The 18,058-nt window shown below is 38.2% G+C and overlaps 1 protein-coding gene across 6 annotated transcripts in view; it reads left to right on the forward strand.

Moving 5' to 3' along the window:
• SNCAIP (synuclein alpha interacting protein) overlaps positions 1-15,854 on the forward strand; it is an 88,134-nt gene extending 72,280 nt beyond the window's left edge. For 3 of the 6 annotated variants that reach the window (XM_086869048.1, XM_086869046.1, XM_086869047.1), the window contains exons 9-12: positions 5,577-5,669; positions 8,052-9,120; positions 10,948-11,015; positions 15,287-15,854. In XM_086869048.1, the coding sequence (XP_086725174.1) occupies positions 5,577-5,669; positions 8,052-9,120; positions 10,948-11,015; positions 15,287-15,371 (1,315 nt within the window). In that variant the 3' untranslated portion in view covers positions 15,372-15,854. The remainder of the gene's footprint in view (positions 1-5,576; positions 5,670-8,051; positions 9,121-10,947; positions 11,016-15,286) is intronic. The other 3 variants (XM_086869050.1, XM_086869049.1, XM_086869051.1) reach the window with 1 other exon arrangement.
• The last annotated feature ends 2,204 nt before the right edge of the window (positions 15,855-18,058 follow it).

The following is an 18,058-nucleotide window of genomic DNA, read 5'->3' on the forward strand; positions in this document are numbered from 1 at the left end:
TGTGCTGTGTACATACATGAAGGGAGTGGCAGCTGAAAAGGGTATGTATGAAGAAAGCCAGTCTCTTTTCCCTTTGCATATCTTGCAATCACATCATTACAGATGACAATTTCTCTTCATATAGCATGCTTTTATGTACAGGTTACGGTGCTGCATGCTGATGTTGGGAGGAATAGTGGAAATAATAGTTGGAAGGTTTTTTTTTTTTTTTGGTCTTGTAAAGTCACCAAAACCTGCAATGGGTACTCAGGAAATACCTTCTATTCTATATTTCTTAATATGAACTGCTTTTAATATTTTGGTATGTTTTTGTTACACATTCTATGAAGAGCCTATTATTTTGAAACAAAAATTATTTTGATTGCTTGTTTTAATTGTAGATGCAGTTACTGTGGCTTAACATGTCACTATCCTCATACGACTCTTAGAAACCATCACTACTGACCTGCAATTGTTCCAGCACAGATATATGATCAAGATGTCAGCTATCACAGTTCATGAAAATAACTTCTGATAACCCCATGTTTCAAGGAGACCATATCATTTTATGGTGATAAACATGTAACTAATTGCATTGGGTATAAATTACAATACTCTACTAGCAGGGGAGCTGCAGACTGGCCTCAGTGAGAACAAGTGAGGGATTTTCCTTTGCTAACAGAACTCTCTGCAACAGACCCACTGCAGGACACAGCTAAGCCCCACCAGTCATTCTTGTAGCACCTCTGTGAATACTGACATAAAGGAAAAATATAAACAAAAAAACATAGGGCGTTTCCCTAGAAGACAGCATTAGCATCTGACTCGTATCAATATATAATGAAATATATTTTCCCCATAATTCAGCAGAAAAAAAACTAAACCACACACACACACACACCAGGAAACAGAGGTGGCAGCCACAGGATACCCATGCTTCAGTTCTTTTCTGTTCTCATCCAGTACTTGATAAAAGTTTTACCTCTCATATGGAAAAAAAGGAATTATTATGTGAGTCAGCAGGCTGCTTACTCCCACAGAAATAGACTAGTTGTGACTTTCATGACAAAAGCATAAACACTTCTCCAAGTATCCCCATTGTCTCACAGACTGCATCCATAGGAAGTCATTGAAATTATTCTTGTCTGGCTCCTGATTAGTTTATTTGCTTGTTTCAGCTGGAGTTTAATCTACTTCCCTTCAGCAGCCTATTTTTCAGGCTTCAGATTAGTTTCAGTAAGTGCAACAGTAGCCATTTCTCCCTCTTCTACAAAGATTTGTCTCTTGCTCAACCCTGCTGCAGTTTACTGAGGCAGTGAAATAATCAGTTTTCTGCTTGAAGGAGCAGCTTCTGCATGGCTATTTGGGCTGCAGACCTCAGGCCACGAGTGGTTTTGATAGATGCAATGGACCATGTTCAGAGGCTCATGCTCAGGAGCCAGAAGGGATAATGGAAGAAGACTGTTGCCCTGCTTTGCGGTTCTTATCCTTCTGAAAAATCCGAGGATGGTACAAAGTACATCTGTTGAACAGCTTGTCAAGGGGACCCTTAGCACAGGAGAAATCACTGGCTGCAGCACCTCTGAAAATCATGAAAGCAATTCTGAAGATCTTGAAGACATGAGATGGCAACAGATGGAAGTCAAGGTTGCTATCTAATTCTTTCAAATGTACATAACATAGCTGTTACGTAGGAATAAGTGCAACCTGGGCTGGCTTTCCTGGATTTTCACCAACTACTTCTCCCAGGGTTAATGAACACTGTTCTAGACATGGAAGAGGTATGATTGTATCATGATGGATTACCTTAACAATCAACACTGAGGGCTTTTATGTGCTCCCCAGCCTTCCTTCAGCTTCCATAAGCATGAGCTGATTATGCAGTCCTCTTTAACTTGAGTACCTTATTGACGAAATAAAGGAGCCTTCTCTGGTAACACTATTTTCCCAGCCACAGGAAGACTGGAATGGTTGATATTCTGCAAGAAGAAAAGCAGTGCAGAAACTATAAGGACCTGTATCTTCAAAGGTTTTAACCCAAAGAAGGATGTCTCATCTTCCACTCTATTTTTATGGTTCTTCCAGTCATCAAGCAACACAGAGGAGTTAGAGAGAAGTTATTCCAAGCTCTTATACTGTTTGCAGCCATTCCTTAAGAGAAGGCACAGAATTAAAACAATAACATCACAATTTTTCAATCTTCACATCTTTCAGCTCTTTGAACCAAAGCAGCTCAGATGACAAATACAGGGGAGTATAGAAAAATATTCTGAGCTGACACTAAGTCTCCATTCAGGGGAAAAAGCCTTTATATTTGGAAGAGGGAAGTAAGTGGAAATTACAAATGTTCCTTTGAATCTTCTCAAGAGGATTAACTGTGGGTTCCCCCAAAAAGGGAAAAAAACCAAGCAATTCTTTCCATAGGTAGAAAGGCTACAAAATGCAAGCTTTGCTTTAAATCTCTTGCTAATTACAGAAGTTTTTTTCAATCCAGTATGACTTTCTGAGCTAAAAAAAATACTTACAGCAGTCACAAAAGTTTCCCATGGAGACTATACAAAACAATTTGCTTTCATTTTACTTCCTAAGGTCTTCACAAGTCTTACAATCTTAGTTATTCTATCACTGATGTCATCTGCCCAAAAAAATTCATAGTTGCCAGTGTAGAAAATTCCTACATGCAGTATAACTTGTTTTATTTGGGCTTCCCTGATCCAAGGAAACCATGTCATAATTAATGACTTAAAGTGAGTGCATCCATAGACTTCTTTTTGCAATGCTGACTGACAATGGACCTGCATTTCCAGATTGTACTGTCCTACATTTATAGACCTGGATGGGCAAATCAATTACTGATTGAGACATTTACTGATTCTTTTGATATGGTATCAAGCCAAAATCTCCATCAAGGCAAAGATCAAAACAAACCATGAGTCAAAAATTGAGAAAATAATCTGGTATTCTCTCTTGTAGGCACTTTTCTGTGTTGTATGAAAGAAATCCATTATTTTCCTGGAACATCATAGGAGTAGCTGTAAAAATGATTGAATAAAAAAATCTCTGTAGTGGTATGGTAAAGTCTGTGCAAGTTGTTGAGGTGTCTGGTTGGGTGGAGTTTTTTGGGGCTAGAATATGTTATATAGACATACAGTAAGAAACGTGGTATAAACTTTGCAATGTTCATCTCTTTTTTACTTAGTTAAGCCATTTTATGTTCTGCTTTGTAGTATAGTCATTCTTGTGTTATTTGAAAAAAAAAAGGAGTAAAATAAAACATGCTAAGAGAGGTACTCCTACAGAGCCCAGTGCTTCAACCAATTCCCTGTGCAGTTACTGAACTCCCTGATTTCATAAGGAGGTATTTGGGATCCCCAGATGTCTGACTAGACACCAAAGAGTCCTTACATAGTACTCACTGGAAGCACTGGCTAAGATACCCAGAATTTGGTCATCAGTTATGATAAAAGAAGTATACCCTCTTACCCCTGAAGCTACACAGATCTTACCTCCTAAATCCATCTGGCTTTAATACTTTACAGTATTGCTATTCCAAGAAGTTGTGATCCCCTGTTTCCAGTGTTATCTTAGAAGATGTAGATATAGATATATAGATATAGATATAGATATAGATATAGATATACATATACATATACATATACATATACATATACATATATAGATACAGATATATAAATATAGATATAGATAGATAGATATAGATGCATGTTATTTATATTTTAGGGATAGTGCTAGCAAGATGTGTGGGTGTCTGTGACTTCTGTACTTACTAGATAAACTGTGAAAATGGACTAAGCTTCAACTCTTTCAGCACAATAAATTGTTTAAGTGGAATGAGAACATTACATCAAGAGGAAGACATGTTGGAGATCTCCGCTGAAGCTAAAAACATGAAAAACTGCTAGCTGCACTATTTAGAAAAAGAATTTGAAGGAATGATAGAAGGAAAAGAAAACAGATGAATTGCATCACAACCTAAAAAGAATTTCACTGGCTCTTATAGGAGAGTATCTGGGGAGCTACAATATAAGCTAATGTTGACAGATAGTAGGAGTAATTTTAAAATAGTCTAAGGAAGTGTGTAGGCCAGAGGAAGGAAGATGGAAAATTTAAGGAAGAAAGGATCTACAAAAGCATGGCTGTGTTGTAAAATGCAAGGCAGTATGGCCAGAATCACACCTTTATTTCTATGGCACTTTTCAAACTCACTTTGATACATTAAAACATTTATTTTTCTGCCAGGCCTGCAAGTACAACCTGTGGTCTAAAAAGTGATCTGGATTCTTTCTGGCATTGACATTGCCATTTTTAAGGACTACATCTGGAACACAACTAAACCTTTTGCTGATGGCATGTGAGCTAGGAAAGTGTCCAGCTCACTGGTAGAGAACTGCCTTAGTTCTGCCTATCCAACAAGAATAAAAGTACTAAAAACATATTACTTAGACAGCAACAGAAGCAGAGTCGGGAGAAGCAGATAAAAAGTTGGTTAGGACCAGGGAATAAAAACCTCTAAATCTAATTTTCTAGAACTTTTCTAATAATTCTATCTGTGCAGTGTTTAGATGCACTGGAAATTACAGATCACTAAACAGACATTATCTGTGATCTGTGGTGGTCAACAAAAAGGGGTGTTTTGATGTAAGAATGGAATGTCTGAATTGTATGGAAGCAGGGAAAAGAAGACCTTTTTGTGGTAAGTTGATCTGCCATTCTTGTAAAACTACATGAGGCTTTGCAGGTTACTAAGCTCAACTGAGACCTTCCTAGGGAAATAGGTATGTTGCAGGACAACAGTTGTGATTACAGGTGATAAATGGAGAATGGAATTCATACTGTGGATATCACTCTCATATTACTAACAATTTTTAGGTACTATTGCAATTTTTTAAGTGCTGGTCTCTAAAGTTATTTGAAAAACAGTGTAGATCACATCACCACACTGAAAGTGATAGACTTGGGTAGATACAGCACAGGGATAAGGTGGATGCAGAGCCCAGGTGGGACCTTTGGAAAGGTTGAACAACAAGCTGGTGTGGTACAGACATCAAATACCTAACTCCATCCCACAGCTGTAGCTTGGACCAATCCTTTCCAGTGGGCAGAAGCTTTGAGTTCATTTGCAAATAGAAAGGGAGATAGCAGTTCCCTGAGCTGTTGCTCAGATGATGAAGGCCATCCACTGAACCTAGGAAGTGACTCCTTAATCTGTGTGCTTTCTATTCTTTTCCATAAACAAGTAAGAAGCAGATGACCCTAAGGTGTCAATTCACTGACAATTCAGTTCACTGTTGCTTATGATCACACACTTGTCCTTATATGAAGTATAATAAATAATCTGACAAGTAGGTTTTTCTCAGTTGTTCTTGTACAGTGATTACAAAATGTCAGCAGAGATTCAGACAGAAGTACAAACTCTCTATGTTCTTATCCTAAGTTCTCTTTTCAGTACATAAAGTACAGGTGAAAAGGACTCCTTTCTTTAATACAAAGTTGAAAGGGTAGTATCAGTTTTCCTGTAACTTGCTTCTGCAGTCAGTTTTACAATTTGAGGTAAACAGTCTTATATTTTCTTGCAGGCAGACTGTGGAACATGTGACGTTACAGAACCAGCTCCAGCAGCTTTTAGAAGCCCAGCGGTCAGAGGGCAAGTCACTGCCCACATCCCCAAGGTAAGGTGATTGGAACTGTACTGCAGCCTGTATTTGCACATCTTCATAATATATCAGCTGTCAGGAGAAGCTGTCATCTGGCTAAATAGTAGCTGTGTTCTGTAAAGAAGATGTGGGGGTTTTACCTCATGGACTCAAAGCTGAGCTTCTGGAATTTGACAGCAGGTAATGCTGATAAATATTGGAAATCTTTGAGTATAATAGTTCCTGCTTCCCAATAGAGTGAAAGCCAATTTTACAGTGGAATGTAGTATATTTTGAACTAGATGAACAGCAGAAAGTCCTAGAAACCCCAGGAAAGATGTAAAGTTTGGTGTTTTGTTGGTCTATCATACATTACTTTCAGCACTAAGTTATAAAAAGTTACCAAAAAGACCTGCTTTCATATTATAAAGCTCCTTATAGTCATTAAATATTTTACCTGCCATAGCTTGTATAAAAAGTTAAAAACTCTGGAAACTTTATGAATTGTTTACCTATCCTGTTAGAAGTCACAGAGAGAAACACAAGTTTCAGACATTAAAGAGGAAGACAGAGGACTGGATCTCTCTGACAGCGAGAGATCATCATGGAACCAGATGAAGCAAGCATGACTTCACTCTCACAGCAATCTGAAGATGATTTTGAAAGAAATAAAGTAACTCACATGCAAATAGAGCTTGGTTTATCCTTGTTTTTAATACATTTTTCTCTCTGGAAGCCCTGTACAGTACTTCTCCCCATTTCAGAGTTGTTAGGGAGCTATATGCGTGTGAAGCTGTAAAGCTGGCATTAAAGTTCTGCAGCCATTGACAATCTGAGCTTTGGTTCATCAAGTATGAACTTGCAGGGTCAATGACTGTTCTTTTTCAGTTCTCACAGAATCATGAGCATTTTTCTGTACAAGTGCTCCGTGGCCCAGAATTTAATGTGTAATGTTTCAGACAAGTGCAAACAGTTGAAGTTGTTGATAACAAAGACATTACAATTGGAGACGCATTTGTGTAAAGGAACTTCATCTAGGAAAGGGCTGTAAACTCCAAACTCCTGCTGAAGTAGAAAACCACACTGGAAAAAGGGCTTTTTGCCTGTTTTAAGGAATCTTTGTCTTTCCTGTGTGCCAGCTCAGCAGGGAGAATGGGACTAAAAACTGTTTTCCAGCTCATTTGGTTTCTGTGATTTTTGCTGCCTCATCTTTCCAAGTGGTCTCTTATCTAAGTTCTGGTTTGCACCAGGACTGTTTTATTTTCAGTATCAGATAAGATCAGGTGAAGTAGATCCCTCATCATTCATTATTTCTGTAAAAGGGTAGGCTTCAACATCATTTTAGTTAAGTCAGCAAATCTGAAAATTACACTCTATTTTATTTCATACTTGGCTACTACTTTTCCTTCTAGTTGGATCTACTTGTAGATATTTTTGTCATCCAAAGAGGCAGTAGCAGATCTGAGAGAACATATCCCTTTCATTAGGAATGTGCACTGTAGATAAATGCATGTTCTTCAGAGTTTAGGTTTGCCTCAGGAAAAAAACATAGAATTAATTGAAAATAAGGTGTTTAGTAGAGGCATGTGAATATTTAACACTCTGAGAACTATGGACTCGTCAGAGCAAAAGGAGCTTTACAAGAACCAAAATTTTTCCTTGCTTAGAGAAAAAGTGGTTTAAAGTATGAATGTGAAGTGTTTTGAGCTCTAGCATATGCCACAGGAAAAGGTCTCTGCAATTTACATTCTTCACAAATCAGGCATTGTTGAAATTGCTGTTTCCTTCTGTAAAACAGTTGGAGTTCTAAATTTAATTTATTATTCTATTTGTATTGAAATACATACATGTCACCTTTCTCTTGCTATTCAGTATTTCATATCTGAAAAGGTTTTGAGTGCAAATTGCCCTGACTTTTTATGAGGTCTTATATGGTTGTTATTATTAATACCAGATGCAGTTTAGATTTATGAAATCATTGCTATGCAGAGAGGTGGTACTTTCACAGGACTTAGAGTAAGCTACTTTTGTATTATTACATGGCTTGGATAGTAGGCATTTGGCCTTGTGGCAATTTTTTGCATGTCAGTTCACACAAATAGGAGTAGTTTCTGTAAGAAAGTTTTCCTCATAAAGTCATATTTGGTGTTTGAATAGCCATTCTAAGTTTTGATTTTAAGGAGTTGGTTTTTTTTGTAAGAGAAGGCGATGATACTCAAATTCTACATAGGAGTGGAAACAGTATTGCATCCTTCTCTATGTAGTCTTTGCTGTGGCATCACAGTGATGAAGTCCATGTGAGTAGTGATGAAAAGGAAAAGTAACAATAAACTGAGACAGTCACATACACTGAAAATGCTGGTTTCACATTTTGGTGTGCCTTCATTTGCTGTGACATTTCCTCTTTTTTTCTTTAAGCTTGCCATCATCTCCTGCTTCTAGCAAACCCCAGTGGAAACCATCTGAAGCAGATGAATTGTCTCCACCAAAAAGTAAACTGAACACCCAAGATGGGATTCAGATTCTTGGCAGCTTGGGAACGAGCACATCTAGTCGTGCTCGAGCAAAGATAAAAGATGAGGACTCAGATAAAATCCTGCGCCAGTTGTTGGGGAAAGAAATCTCTGAAAATGTCTGTATGCAGGAAAAGCTGACTTTGGAATTCCAGGATGCTCATGCATCCTCCAAGAACGTGAAGAAGATTTTGCCAGAGAAAAGGGAGTTGAAGTTAGCCCGACTGAGGCAACTGATGCAGCGGTCTCTCAGCGAGTCTGATACAGATTCAGCTAATTCTGAGGACCACAAGAACACCCCTGTGAAAAGAACTGACAAACCAAGACCTCAGCCTATAGTGGAGAGTGTTGAGAGCACAGAGAGTTTGAACATGATGCTTAAGAAGCACACTTCCACAGCAGGACGGCGCTTCCCTTTTGGTATCAGGGTCTCTAAGTCTGTGGACGGCCACAGTCCTTCCCCTACTTCAGAGAGCAGCGATGCGGATAATGAAGCCCCATATCAGTCTGGTACAGTACCTCAGAACCAGTTTTGTGGAGACAACTCTCCATCCAGCACAGATAGTGCCACTGCCCAGAAGGTGGCCACCAGCCCTAAGAGTGCTCTCAAGTCTCCATCTTCAAAGCGAAGAACCTCTCAGAATTTGAAACTGCGAGTAACTTTTGAGGAGCCTGTGGTGCAGGTGGAACTAGCAGAGTCAGAATTAAATGAGGAAAAGGATAAAGACCGGAGCAAAGGACTCATGCGGGCTCCAGCCAGCTCTGGGGAGCATGCAGGGGATCAGCTGAAAAGGCCTTTTGGAGCCTTTCGGTCCATAATGGAGACACTGAGTGGCAACCAAAATAACAACAACAACTGTCAAACAGCAAACCTCATCAAAACCTCCTCAACGCTGCCTTTTACCTCACTAGGAAGGAAGACAACAGAAAGCAAGGGAAATCCAGCAGTTGTCTCAAAAGGAAGAAACAAGCCAGTGAGTACATGGAAAGAAGGAGGGGCCTTTATTTTCTTGTCTCGTTAAGTAATGCATAAGTTTGACAGCTTCTTCCTTCTTGCCTTTGTTTTGCAAAATGATACAGACAAATACTTTATTGTATTTGACCTACAGAAAGCCCATCTTTTTAGTTCTGGAACTTTTTAGTTCTGGAAGAATTTTCCAGGGAGCGGCAGGTATTGCTTATGTATAGAGTCTGTGCTCTTAGGGCACATGATTCACATATTCTGTGTTGAAAGCTTTCCACAGAGGTTTGATTCACATGGAAATGATGTTTGCTGTTGCAGTGAGTGACAAAACATATAATGAGAATGCCAGTCTTGAAACCATGGGTTTTCTGAGGAGTAAATAACTGAAGGACTAGCCCTGTCCTGTCCTATGAAGACTGATGAAGCCAAAAGAATAAGAAAAATAACAAGGAAAAATTGCAGAAATGCTCCTTCCTGCTTCTGTAGCTTCCTAGGGAGCTACAGCCAACCCTAGGTGTTGAAGCTGTCATTGACAAGTCTTCTTTGGCCACCTTACCCTCATAGCATAGAGTCTTCTTGTATCAGAGCACATGGTTGGCCTGCCATAAAACATACTGGATTCAGATCTTCCCATCTCTCTGCAGTGAACTCTGAGTGCCTTTTCTGGAAACCCAAGGGAAAGAGGGGTGTGCACAGTTAAAAGGCTGGTCTCCTTGTTTAAAAGAAAGGAGAAAATACTTGGAACAACTGCATCTTTCAAGGTTTTAGGTCAGCCTAGGTCATAGGTTGGACTTGATGATCTCAAAGGTCTTTTCCAACTAGTTAATTCTGTGATTCTTTGATTTTGTACTGAATAGAACAGACAGATGTAGGAAATACTGTGGGTGCAGTATGTTTGTGGAGAGAAGTGTAAGCATCTGGATATACAGTAGAGGTGAGTGAGAGGGAATGGTAGATGATTTAATCCTCTGTGGAAGACAGGGAGGGAGGGAAGCAGTAAATGGAAAGAAATGAAGATTTCAAGATGAAAAAAACACCATAAAGCAGGCCAGTAGGAAGGGGAGCAGCAGTAGTGAATTATATACTGTAAAAAGTATGACAAGGTAATGGGTGAAAAATACAGGAAAATCTTAGGCAAAGAGGAGGCAAAAGAAACAGTGGAAAGAGAGAACTGGGAAATAGTGAATAGTTCACATTAGCGGGTACTGTTAGACCAGTAGTGCTGTAGCACATTGAAATTAAATTAAACTGAATGAAAAATTCAAAGGAGACCTAAAGGGCTAAATTGAAGTGGGACTGCATTTCTTAAGGTTTACTCAGGATTACAACATGAACCACTGATTTGAGTATTTAAAGACATGCACCATCTAGTTGAACACCCAATTTAACTAAGTATTTTTATAACACACTGGTGCTTTTTTTCTTTTTTTAAACGGGTAAATCAGTTTTCATAGTAACAGAGGAAAAGACAGTCTGTCTTCAAAGATTTTCTGATAGGTTGCAAGGCCATCATTTTTTGTAATTCCATAAGAAATTTGAAGGATTATATCAGGTAATTCTAACAGTATTGATGCTTGCAACATAAAATGCTTGTTCTTTGAAAAGGCCATGTTTGCATGTATTGCTGCCAGCATCAGAACTGTAGAAAGAATAAACGTTCATACCAACTGACTGGACCACGGCATATATTTCAAAGAGGTAACAGATTCAGGCACAAAAAGAAATCTGTTAAAATGTTACTGTGGCTATCTGGCTGCATGTTTTAGTAGGTTTCCATGTTATGCATGTGAGAAGCTCTGTGCATGCTCTTAATTGATATGCTGTTGTACTTCCTTAGGATCCTTACTTCAGCTACACCAGTCTTTCTTCTAGCACCTTGAATGAAGAACTGTGTAACTTTGCTTGGTATGTGTTTATGCATGGTAATGTTTAGCATCTCTGTTGCTTTCTTTTCTCAAATTGTATGTGTCTGTTAACATTGTAACTGAAACACTGGAATCAATTGATTCATGAGAGGAAAAGTAGATGAACATCTGAATTCCTAGAAAAGCAGAAATTTATGATGGATTTCTGCTGATGTCACCATTGAACTCGCTACAGGGTTTCAGTTCCAAGCAAGTACAGAAAGTATTCAGGCTCATAAATCCACCAGGGTGTATAGCAGACTTTGGCTGAGTATTCTGCCTCTGTTGAATAAAAGTCAAGTACCAGATGAGAATGGAAATTAAATTTCCTCTCATGAGAAGAGCAAAAAGACCACAGTTCATCTCTAAATAGAGAATATAAAGAACATGAAGCAGAATGCTGTACTTTAAGTCTAAGTGCTCTTCTATTTTCATACATTTTTCTTACTCTCCCTTAGACTTTGAAGTTAAATTTAATTTTTAAGTCTGATTAACTCTGCCTGTATTCAAGCTCCTTAATTTAGTCCTGTTCCATCAGGATTATTCAGGCAGATAGAGACCAGTCCCTCAATTCCATAAAGATATGTTAGAAAAAACACCACTTGATAAAATATTTGTTTATTTTATAAGCAAATGGTCTCTAAAAATGACCTGTCATTTTCACCTAACTCTTAACACTCACAAATTCCTTTTTTCTTTTTCTATTAAACTGAAATGTAAGTAGTTCGATACTAGTTATTCTGCAGTTCAAAACCCTAAGTCACTTTCAAGTTAGTGTTTTCTAAATATCTAATACATGAAGGAAGGGAGGTCCATTCACTAGTTCTCTGTTGCCAGGACCTTCCCATACCTAAAAACTCAATTTCTGTAATGGAAATGAGAGTCTTGTCCAGAAGCCATTGGCACAGCGTATGTGAAACCAGAAACCATAAGATTTCCAAGAGGTTTCATTCTCTCATGAAAAAAAAGAGGGAAACTTCTCTGCAGAAGGCTGAATAGCAGCAGTTTGAGGGGAGCATCAGTGGGCAGCTTCTGGTCAAAACATCCAGCTGGCTATCCAGATTATAGATTAATGCAAAATGATTAATTTCATCCTTATGTTAGAGCCATCTCCCAGATGTTGGCACTCGTTGTAATTTGTCACTTGCCTTGTGTAACTGCTCTTGTGTGAGAAATCCCTGGCAATGTGGCATTTTCCCAGAAGTAAGAGACAGGGGAAGTCTGGCTGCCACTGCAGGTCTGTGCAGTCACTTGCTGGGAGGGTGATGGCCAGGCATGAACTCCTGGCTATCCCCCCAGGCACTGCAGGTCTAGGCACCATGTCCTAAAGCTGCCCCCATTACCATGGACATGTGGAGAACCAGAATAGGAAACAAGGAACAGAGTGCAGGAAGGGCACAGCTTGAGGAGGTTGTTACAGTACCCAAAAATTAGGAAGTAGGAAAACTATGTGTCAAAGTCTGTGGTATGAGATTTCCAAATACCACATAAGAATAGAAGTTGCATTTTGGTTTTCAGAAATCAGGACACAGACCTGAAGGTTCTCAGAGCTTCTGAGCTAGCCTTTGCAGTGACCTTTAGCATATGTTGTGATTTTTGAATAGCAGTATGGGTGCCTGACATTTGTCAACTACATGATGCCCAGTAGTTGTGACATTTAAATCTTAAAAGAACATCACCATTGTGTGCACTACAAGCTCCTGGACACTGTTTGAATTTTCCCTGGATAGCCTGGGGAGACTATGTAATTGCCATTTCAGAACTATTTCAGAAAAAGAAAACAAAAAAAAAAATTTTTTTTGGAGAGCAGGATGGTCTTTTGTGGTTAAAACCTTTACAGATTTTTATATTGGGCAGTTATATTTATGAACACTGTCCTAAGCCCATTTTGACACTACACCCTTATATAGGGGATTTAGTTAGCATTTTCTCAAATCTGAAGTCATTATAAAAGATCTACTTTCAGCAAAATGACATTCCAGTTGATTAGTTTCCAACACCTTTTTCTTCAGCTTCTGTTCTTTCAATTTATTTTTTTGTTTTCATTAGAAATGCCCCAAAGTATATTAAGGCTTTGTCGTTTACTTTTTCAAGCTGGTCACAGCTTAATAGTAGACAACTGTGCTAAAATTTTAGTGGCCTTTTAAATTTTTATTTTTTTTTTTTTAAACCTTAGAGGAAATTTTTGGATGTGTAATATAGTTTTGGATATTTTTTCCTCTTTTGGAAGGATTATCTAGTTTTTGCATATTACAACTCCACGCAAATACTTGCAGTAGTTTTTCCATCTTACATGTATGCCAATGAACAGTTCTTTCCCACACTTTAAATCATCTGAGATCTGCATTGCATTAAAATAAGCAGTAACTCACCATATCAGTATAAAACCCTGTATTAGGTACAGCTATCAACAGCAAAAATTGCTTCCTACATGGGAGCACTCAGCAGAATCCATCATTAGACGTCTGTCAGATAGTAAAATGGGCATGCTTCTAAAACAGCAAATGGATCTAACCTAATACATATCCCACTGCTAGGCCTAATACTGGATAAATTACAACTTCAAATATATCCTCCAGAAAAAGAATGCCTATCTGTATGTCTAACAAAGTAGTTATCATACCATTCGTATCAGTAGAGTGTAACATGAATGTGAAAGTAACTTTGTCAAATAAGATTTACATTAGTTCTCTGGTGAACTGTTGTGATTATGCATCACTGCTTGTTGCATGAGAGGGTGTATTAGTGGTGATACAGGCACTGGAAGATGTTAGAAATTTCATTAGAAATTTGGTTACCAATTAGAAATATTGGTAATACATTTTCACATACATTTTATGTATGTGAAATGTATGTAATACATTTTCATGAGGCACAGTAGAGACACACCTAGAGACATCTGCATTAGCTAGAAGTTTCCTCTTTGAGGTCACATTGCAACTGTAGAGCTGCCAAAGGGGGTCTTTGGTGAGCCTTTCTACGTGGGGAACCCACCCACGGGCTTTTTCAGTGCTGCAAGCCTAAGCCAATGCGGCAGGTAAATCATAGCCTTAGAAGGCCTCCTGTAGTAAAGATACATGGTAAAGATACACTACAATAACAGCAATGCCTATTAAAATGCCAACAAGTAGGTATGGCAAAGAGTTAAGCTCCTCTTTTACCTCCTCAGATTCAGTCCTGCAAACTTGGTCTCACCTGGCTCAATTCTGTGCCTTTTGCTCTTGCTTTGGGTAGGTGACAACTGCAATTTCGATGTATAAAGTGGGGTTTAAAATATAATGATCACACATGTGCTTCTTATTAGGACCCAAAACTATGGTCCCTGAGGTCAGCTTCTGTTAAACCCTGAAGTAACCACCAGGTTATCTAATCATCCTAAGTATAAGTTTCTTGGGAATATTTGGTTCTGTGTGAGGGTTGTAGACTGAAATAAAGCTGTTCTGGCTTACAAGAGTCAGGATCACCGATACATGAGTTAAAGGCAAGCTTCTTCATGCACACTCTTGCTCTCACTCTAGTGTCTGTCCTTTGCAGCAGCAAACCAGCTAATCATGATTGTATTGTAGGACTTTTGCTTTTCAGTAGTAATAACTTAAAGTGAGGCTCTTAATGGGTTCACAATTGCTGTGGACTGGATGCTTCATCAGCAATTAGTTGGAAGGTTAATTGAAGAGAATGGGAATATAGTGGGAATTCAGAACAAGAACATATGAAAGAAAGTGAAGAAAATGAGTGCTACAAATATGTTGTACCTAATTTTTCTACTCTAATTGGCAAGCTGTCATTCAAGTCCCATACATTATAGATAGATAGGTTCATTTCTCCCTGATAATTATTAATGAGGACAAGATAATTCTATTACAGGCAGAGTCAGAAACCAATAGGATATGTCTAATGTTGATTGTAGTGGATCTTTCTGTCACTGTGATACTTTTCTCTAAAGTATGAGGAATTTTTTGATACTCTGTATCTGCATTGTTACCAGAACTTGTCAATAGCACACAAATTAATGCTGACACTTAAAAAGCTCTTCATCGTCCCGTTGGTTTTCAGGTTTGATTTCAGAATGGAGGTTATAACTCAGAAAAAATCCAGAATATTAAAAAGTATTTTGCACAGCATACATATGTCTAGGCAAATAAGCCCAGAGAGAAAGTTGAATTCAGATTTCAGTACATAAAAATGGAACAAAGCAGAGTAAATAAATGCGTTGCCAACCCCTTTATATTTTTAGCGTTACCACTAAGTAATTTTCTCCTTTTTTTTCTCCAGGCATGATGACATCAACTGGAAAATCCAGAAATCCGACGCTCTAAAGAGTACTGAAGAGCCAGAGCTGCAGGAATTCTTCCTCTAAACCATGTCGTGATGTCTCAGTTTGAAATACCTGAAATATAGCCTTTTGAAACACTAATATGAGACATACCCTTCACCAGCAAAACAGCAGCTGTTAGGATGCCTTAATTTGTATCAGTTAGACCATTTACAAATCTTTTTTTATGATATATGTGTATATGTAACTTGTTTGTAAGCTGTGCTGTGTAAAGGCATGGGTGAGCAGAAGTAACAATTTGAAAATTGTTATGACACTTGCAACCTCCAAAATGTTTGTTAGACCACAGAACACATTTTGTACTTTGTGTCTTGCATGGATATATTGTCATATATCTTTATTTCCCTTTGTCAACAGCATATACTGTCAAAGTTTCATCCAGGACTCTGCCTGTGCAGCTCCTCAGTGAGATCAAGGCAAAAGTGTTGATTTTTTTTTTTTAAGTATGTTTTGTCTGTTGTTATTTCTATTTTTTGTAAAAAGGAAATAAAGAAGGTGTTAATAGGACACACTGAGTCCAGATACTTCCTATTATTAATTTCCTTTTTCAAGCTTTAATTTTTTATTGTTCTTTTTGACATTAATTTGATAATTAGACAACATCCAGTTTCTGGATTTCAGTCAACTAGTTGTGTCAAGAGTTGCTTTAAATAGTTCTTAAGTTTAAGAGTTGCTTTTTAGTAGTTCTTTATCAGCTTTAAAACATGTAGAAATATGAAGTATAAATGCAATTTTAAGTAACCAATTAATGCTATTTGCCCTGGACTGGCAGTATGTTCAGTTTTGTTGAAGTTACTGCATAATCTGCTGAAACTCTAATCCACCTTCTCTCAAAGCTGTCATGATCCCTTTTATGAGAGTTCTTTTAACTTTTCAGAAGGAAAAAAAAAAAAAATTTGCCTTGTTTCTGGTAACCTATGAGTACATTCTTCAAATGTGTCCTACAGCACAACATCCAAAACCAGACTACTAGGCAATCCTTACTTGTCACATTTATTTATAGCAAATATATGTGTATATATTTGCCTTCTTTTGATTATGTTGATTTATTTCCATTTGAAGAGTGCTACAGTTTGCTGAGAGAGATCCAAATTCATGAGGATTTATTTTGCTGACTGTTCTAGTAGAACACATGGAAGTCAAAGAAAGTTTGCCAAGGAAATTTTTTATGTGTCACAAAGACAGTCATAGAATCATGAAGTGGTTTGGGCTGGACAGGACCTTTATAGATCATTTAGTTCCAACCTCCCAGTAGTGGGCAGGGACATAAAAATTATGATATTGTGATAATTAAATTCCTGCAAAGGCAGAACTAGTAACTAAAAAAATGTGGGCACATGAGGATTTTGATTAAGTACAACGGAGTTGCTTTCTGTGCAGTTTCTCTTGCCTTTTCTTTGTGTTTATCTTGACTGTTGTGTTTCATTTATGGTCAGTGAGGAGAGAGAAACTTCGTGAATATGACTCATTCTACCTATTAGATATCTCTTATTTGCCAGGAGAACCAGCTAGTCCCTTCCTACTTACTACAGGGAGCTGAGATAGTGAAGATATTGGAATAGTTACTTACTTTTTGGATGACTTTAATTAAGTGTCATAAATGTCTTTCTTTGTGTCAGGCTTGAGAGTGATGTCACATTTGGCCACACATCCTGCATGGACCAGGATGGCTGAATGCCCCAGGCACCCTGTTTGTAGGCTTTGGGTAAGCACAGAGTCCTACTGGATAACACAGGGCCAACTGAGACATGAGAAAAGCAAACAAACAAACAGCCCAAACAAAAAAAAACCAAAACAAACAAAAAAATCCAACACACACAAAAAACCCACTCCAAAGCCCACACAATATTAAAAAATAAAAGCCTGTACTTGCAGAAATGAAATACTGAAATTCTTTCCACAGTTCTTATCTGTCACTTGGCAGCACTCTGATTTTCTAGCTAAAGTGATAAACCTAGCACTCTAGCTGACCTGTTTAAAGAAACAACCAAACCTCCAAAAATATCTGTGAGCCAGGAACAGCAATACCTCTAACTGGGCCTCCTGTCATCTGTGTGCATATGAAAAATCTGAAAGCAAAATGAGAAGAGACACATGTGCTGCAATTGCCAGAGTGGTGAAAGAGAGCTAAAAAGGATAGATTCTTTGTCTGGCAGAGGGGCTTGAAACAAACTGGCAATTTGCATTTTTGAGAATGTGAAGAGGAGTTGACTGTGTTCATGTGACTGGCAGAAGCAGCAGTCCTGCTGAGTGATCTTGACTGACTGGAGATGTATAAAATCTGCCACAGTCTGCAGTACCTAGCTGAAGCAGGGGGTGAAACTGAATTTCCGTGAAAGGATTTGAAGCAGACCAAGATGTAAATATTGTCAAACCCTGGAAGTAAGAAACTGCCTACTCTAGAGACTAGGGATCTAAAAGTTATCTGCTGTCTGTAATGTAGCAATTTCCAAGGATGTTAGAATATAAGAATATACAGCATGTGGAGAATCAAATTATGCAAGTATCCTAGGGCAATGCAAGTTACTACATGAGATAATACGATGCCAGGAGATGTTTGGGGTCTGTGGTTAACAATATCCATGGCTCTTGAGCACATTGCAACAGAAAAATATTTTGGGGCAAGCTAGTTCAGAAAAGAGGCCAGCTTGATGGAAGCATAAAAAGTAGTGTCTGGAAGGCTTAAGGTGAACTCATGTTATATAAGCTGC

This window comes from Cyanistes caeruleus, chromosome Z (genome assembly GCF_971803275.1).
Source record: "Cyanistes caeruleus chromosome Z, bCyaCae1.hap1.1, whole genome shotgun sequence".
Classification (NCBI taxonomy): Eukaryota; Metazoa; Chordata; class Aves; order Passeriformes; family Paridae; genus Cyanistes; species Cyanistes caeruleus.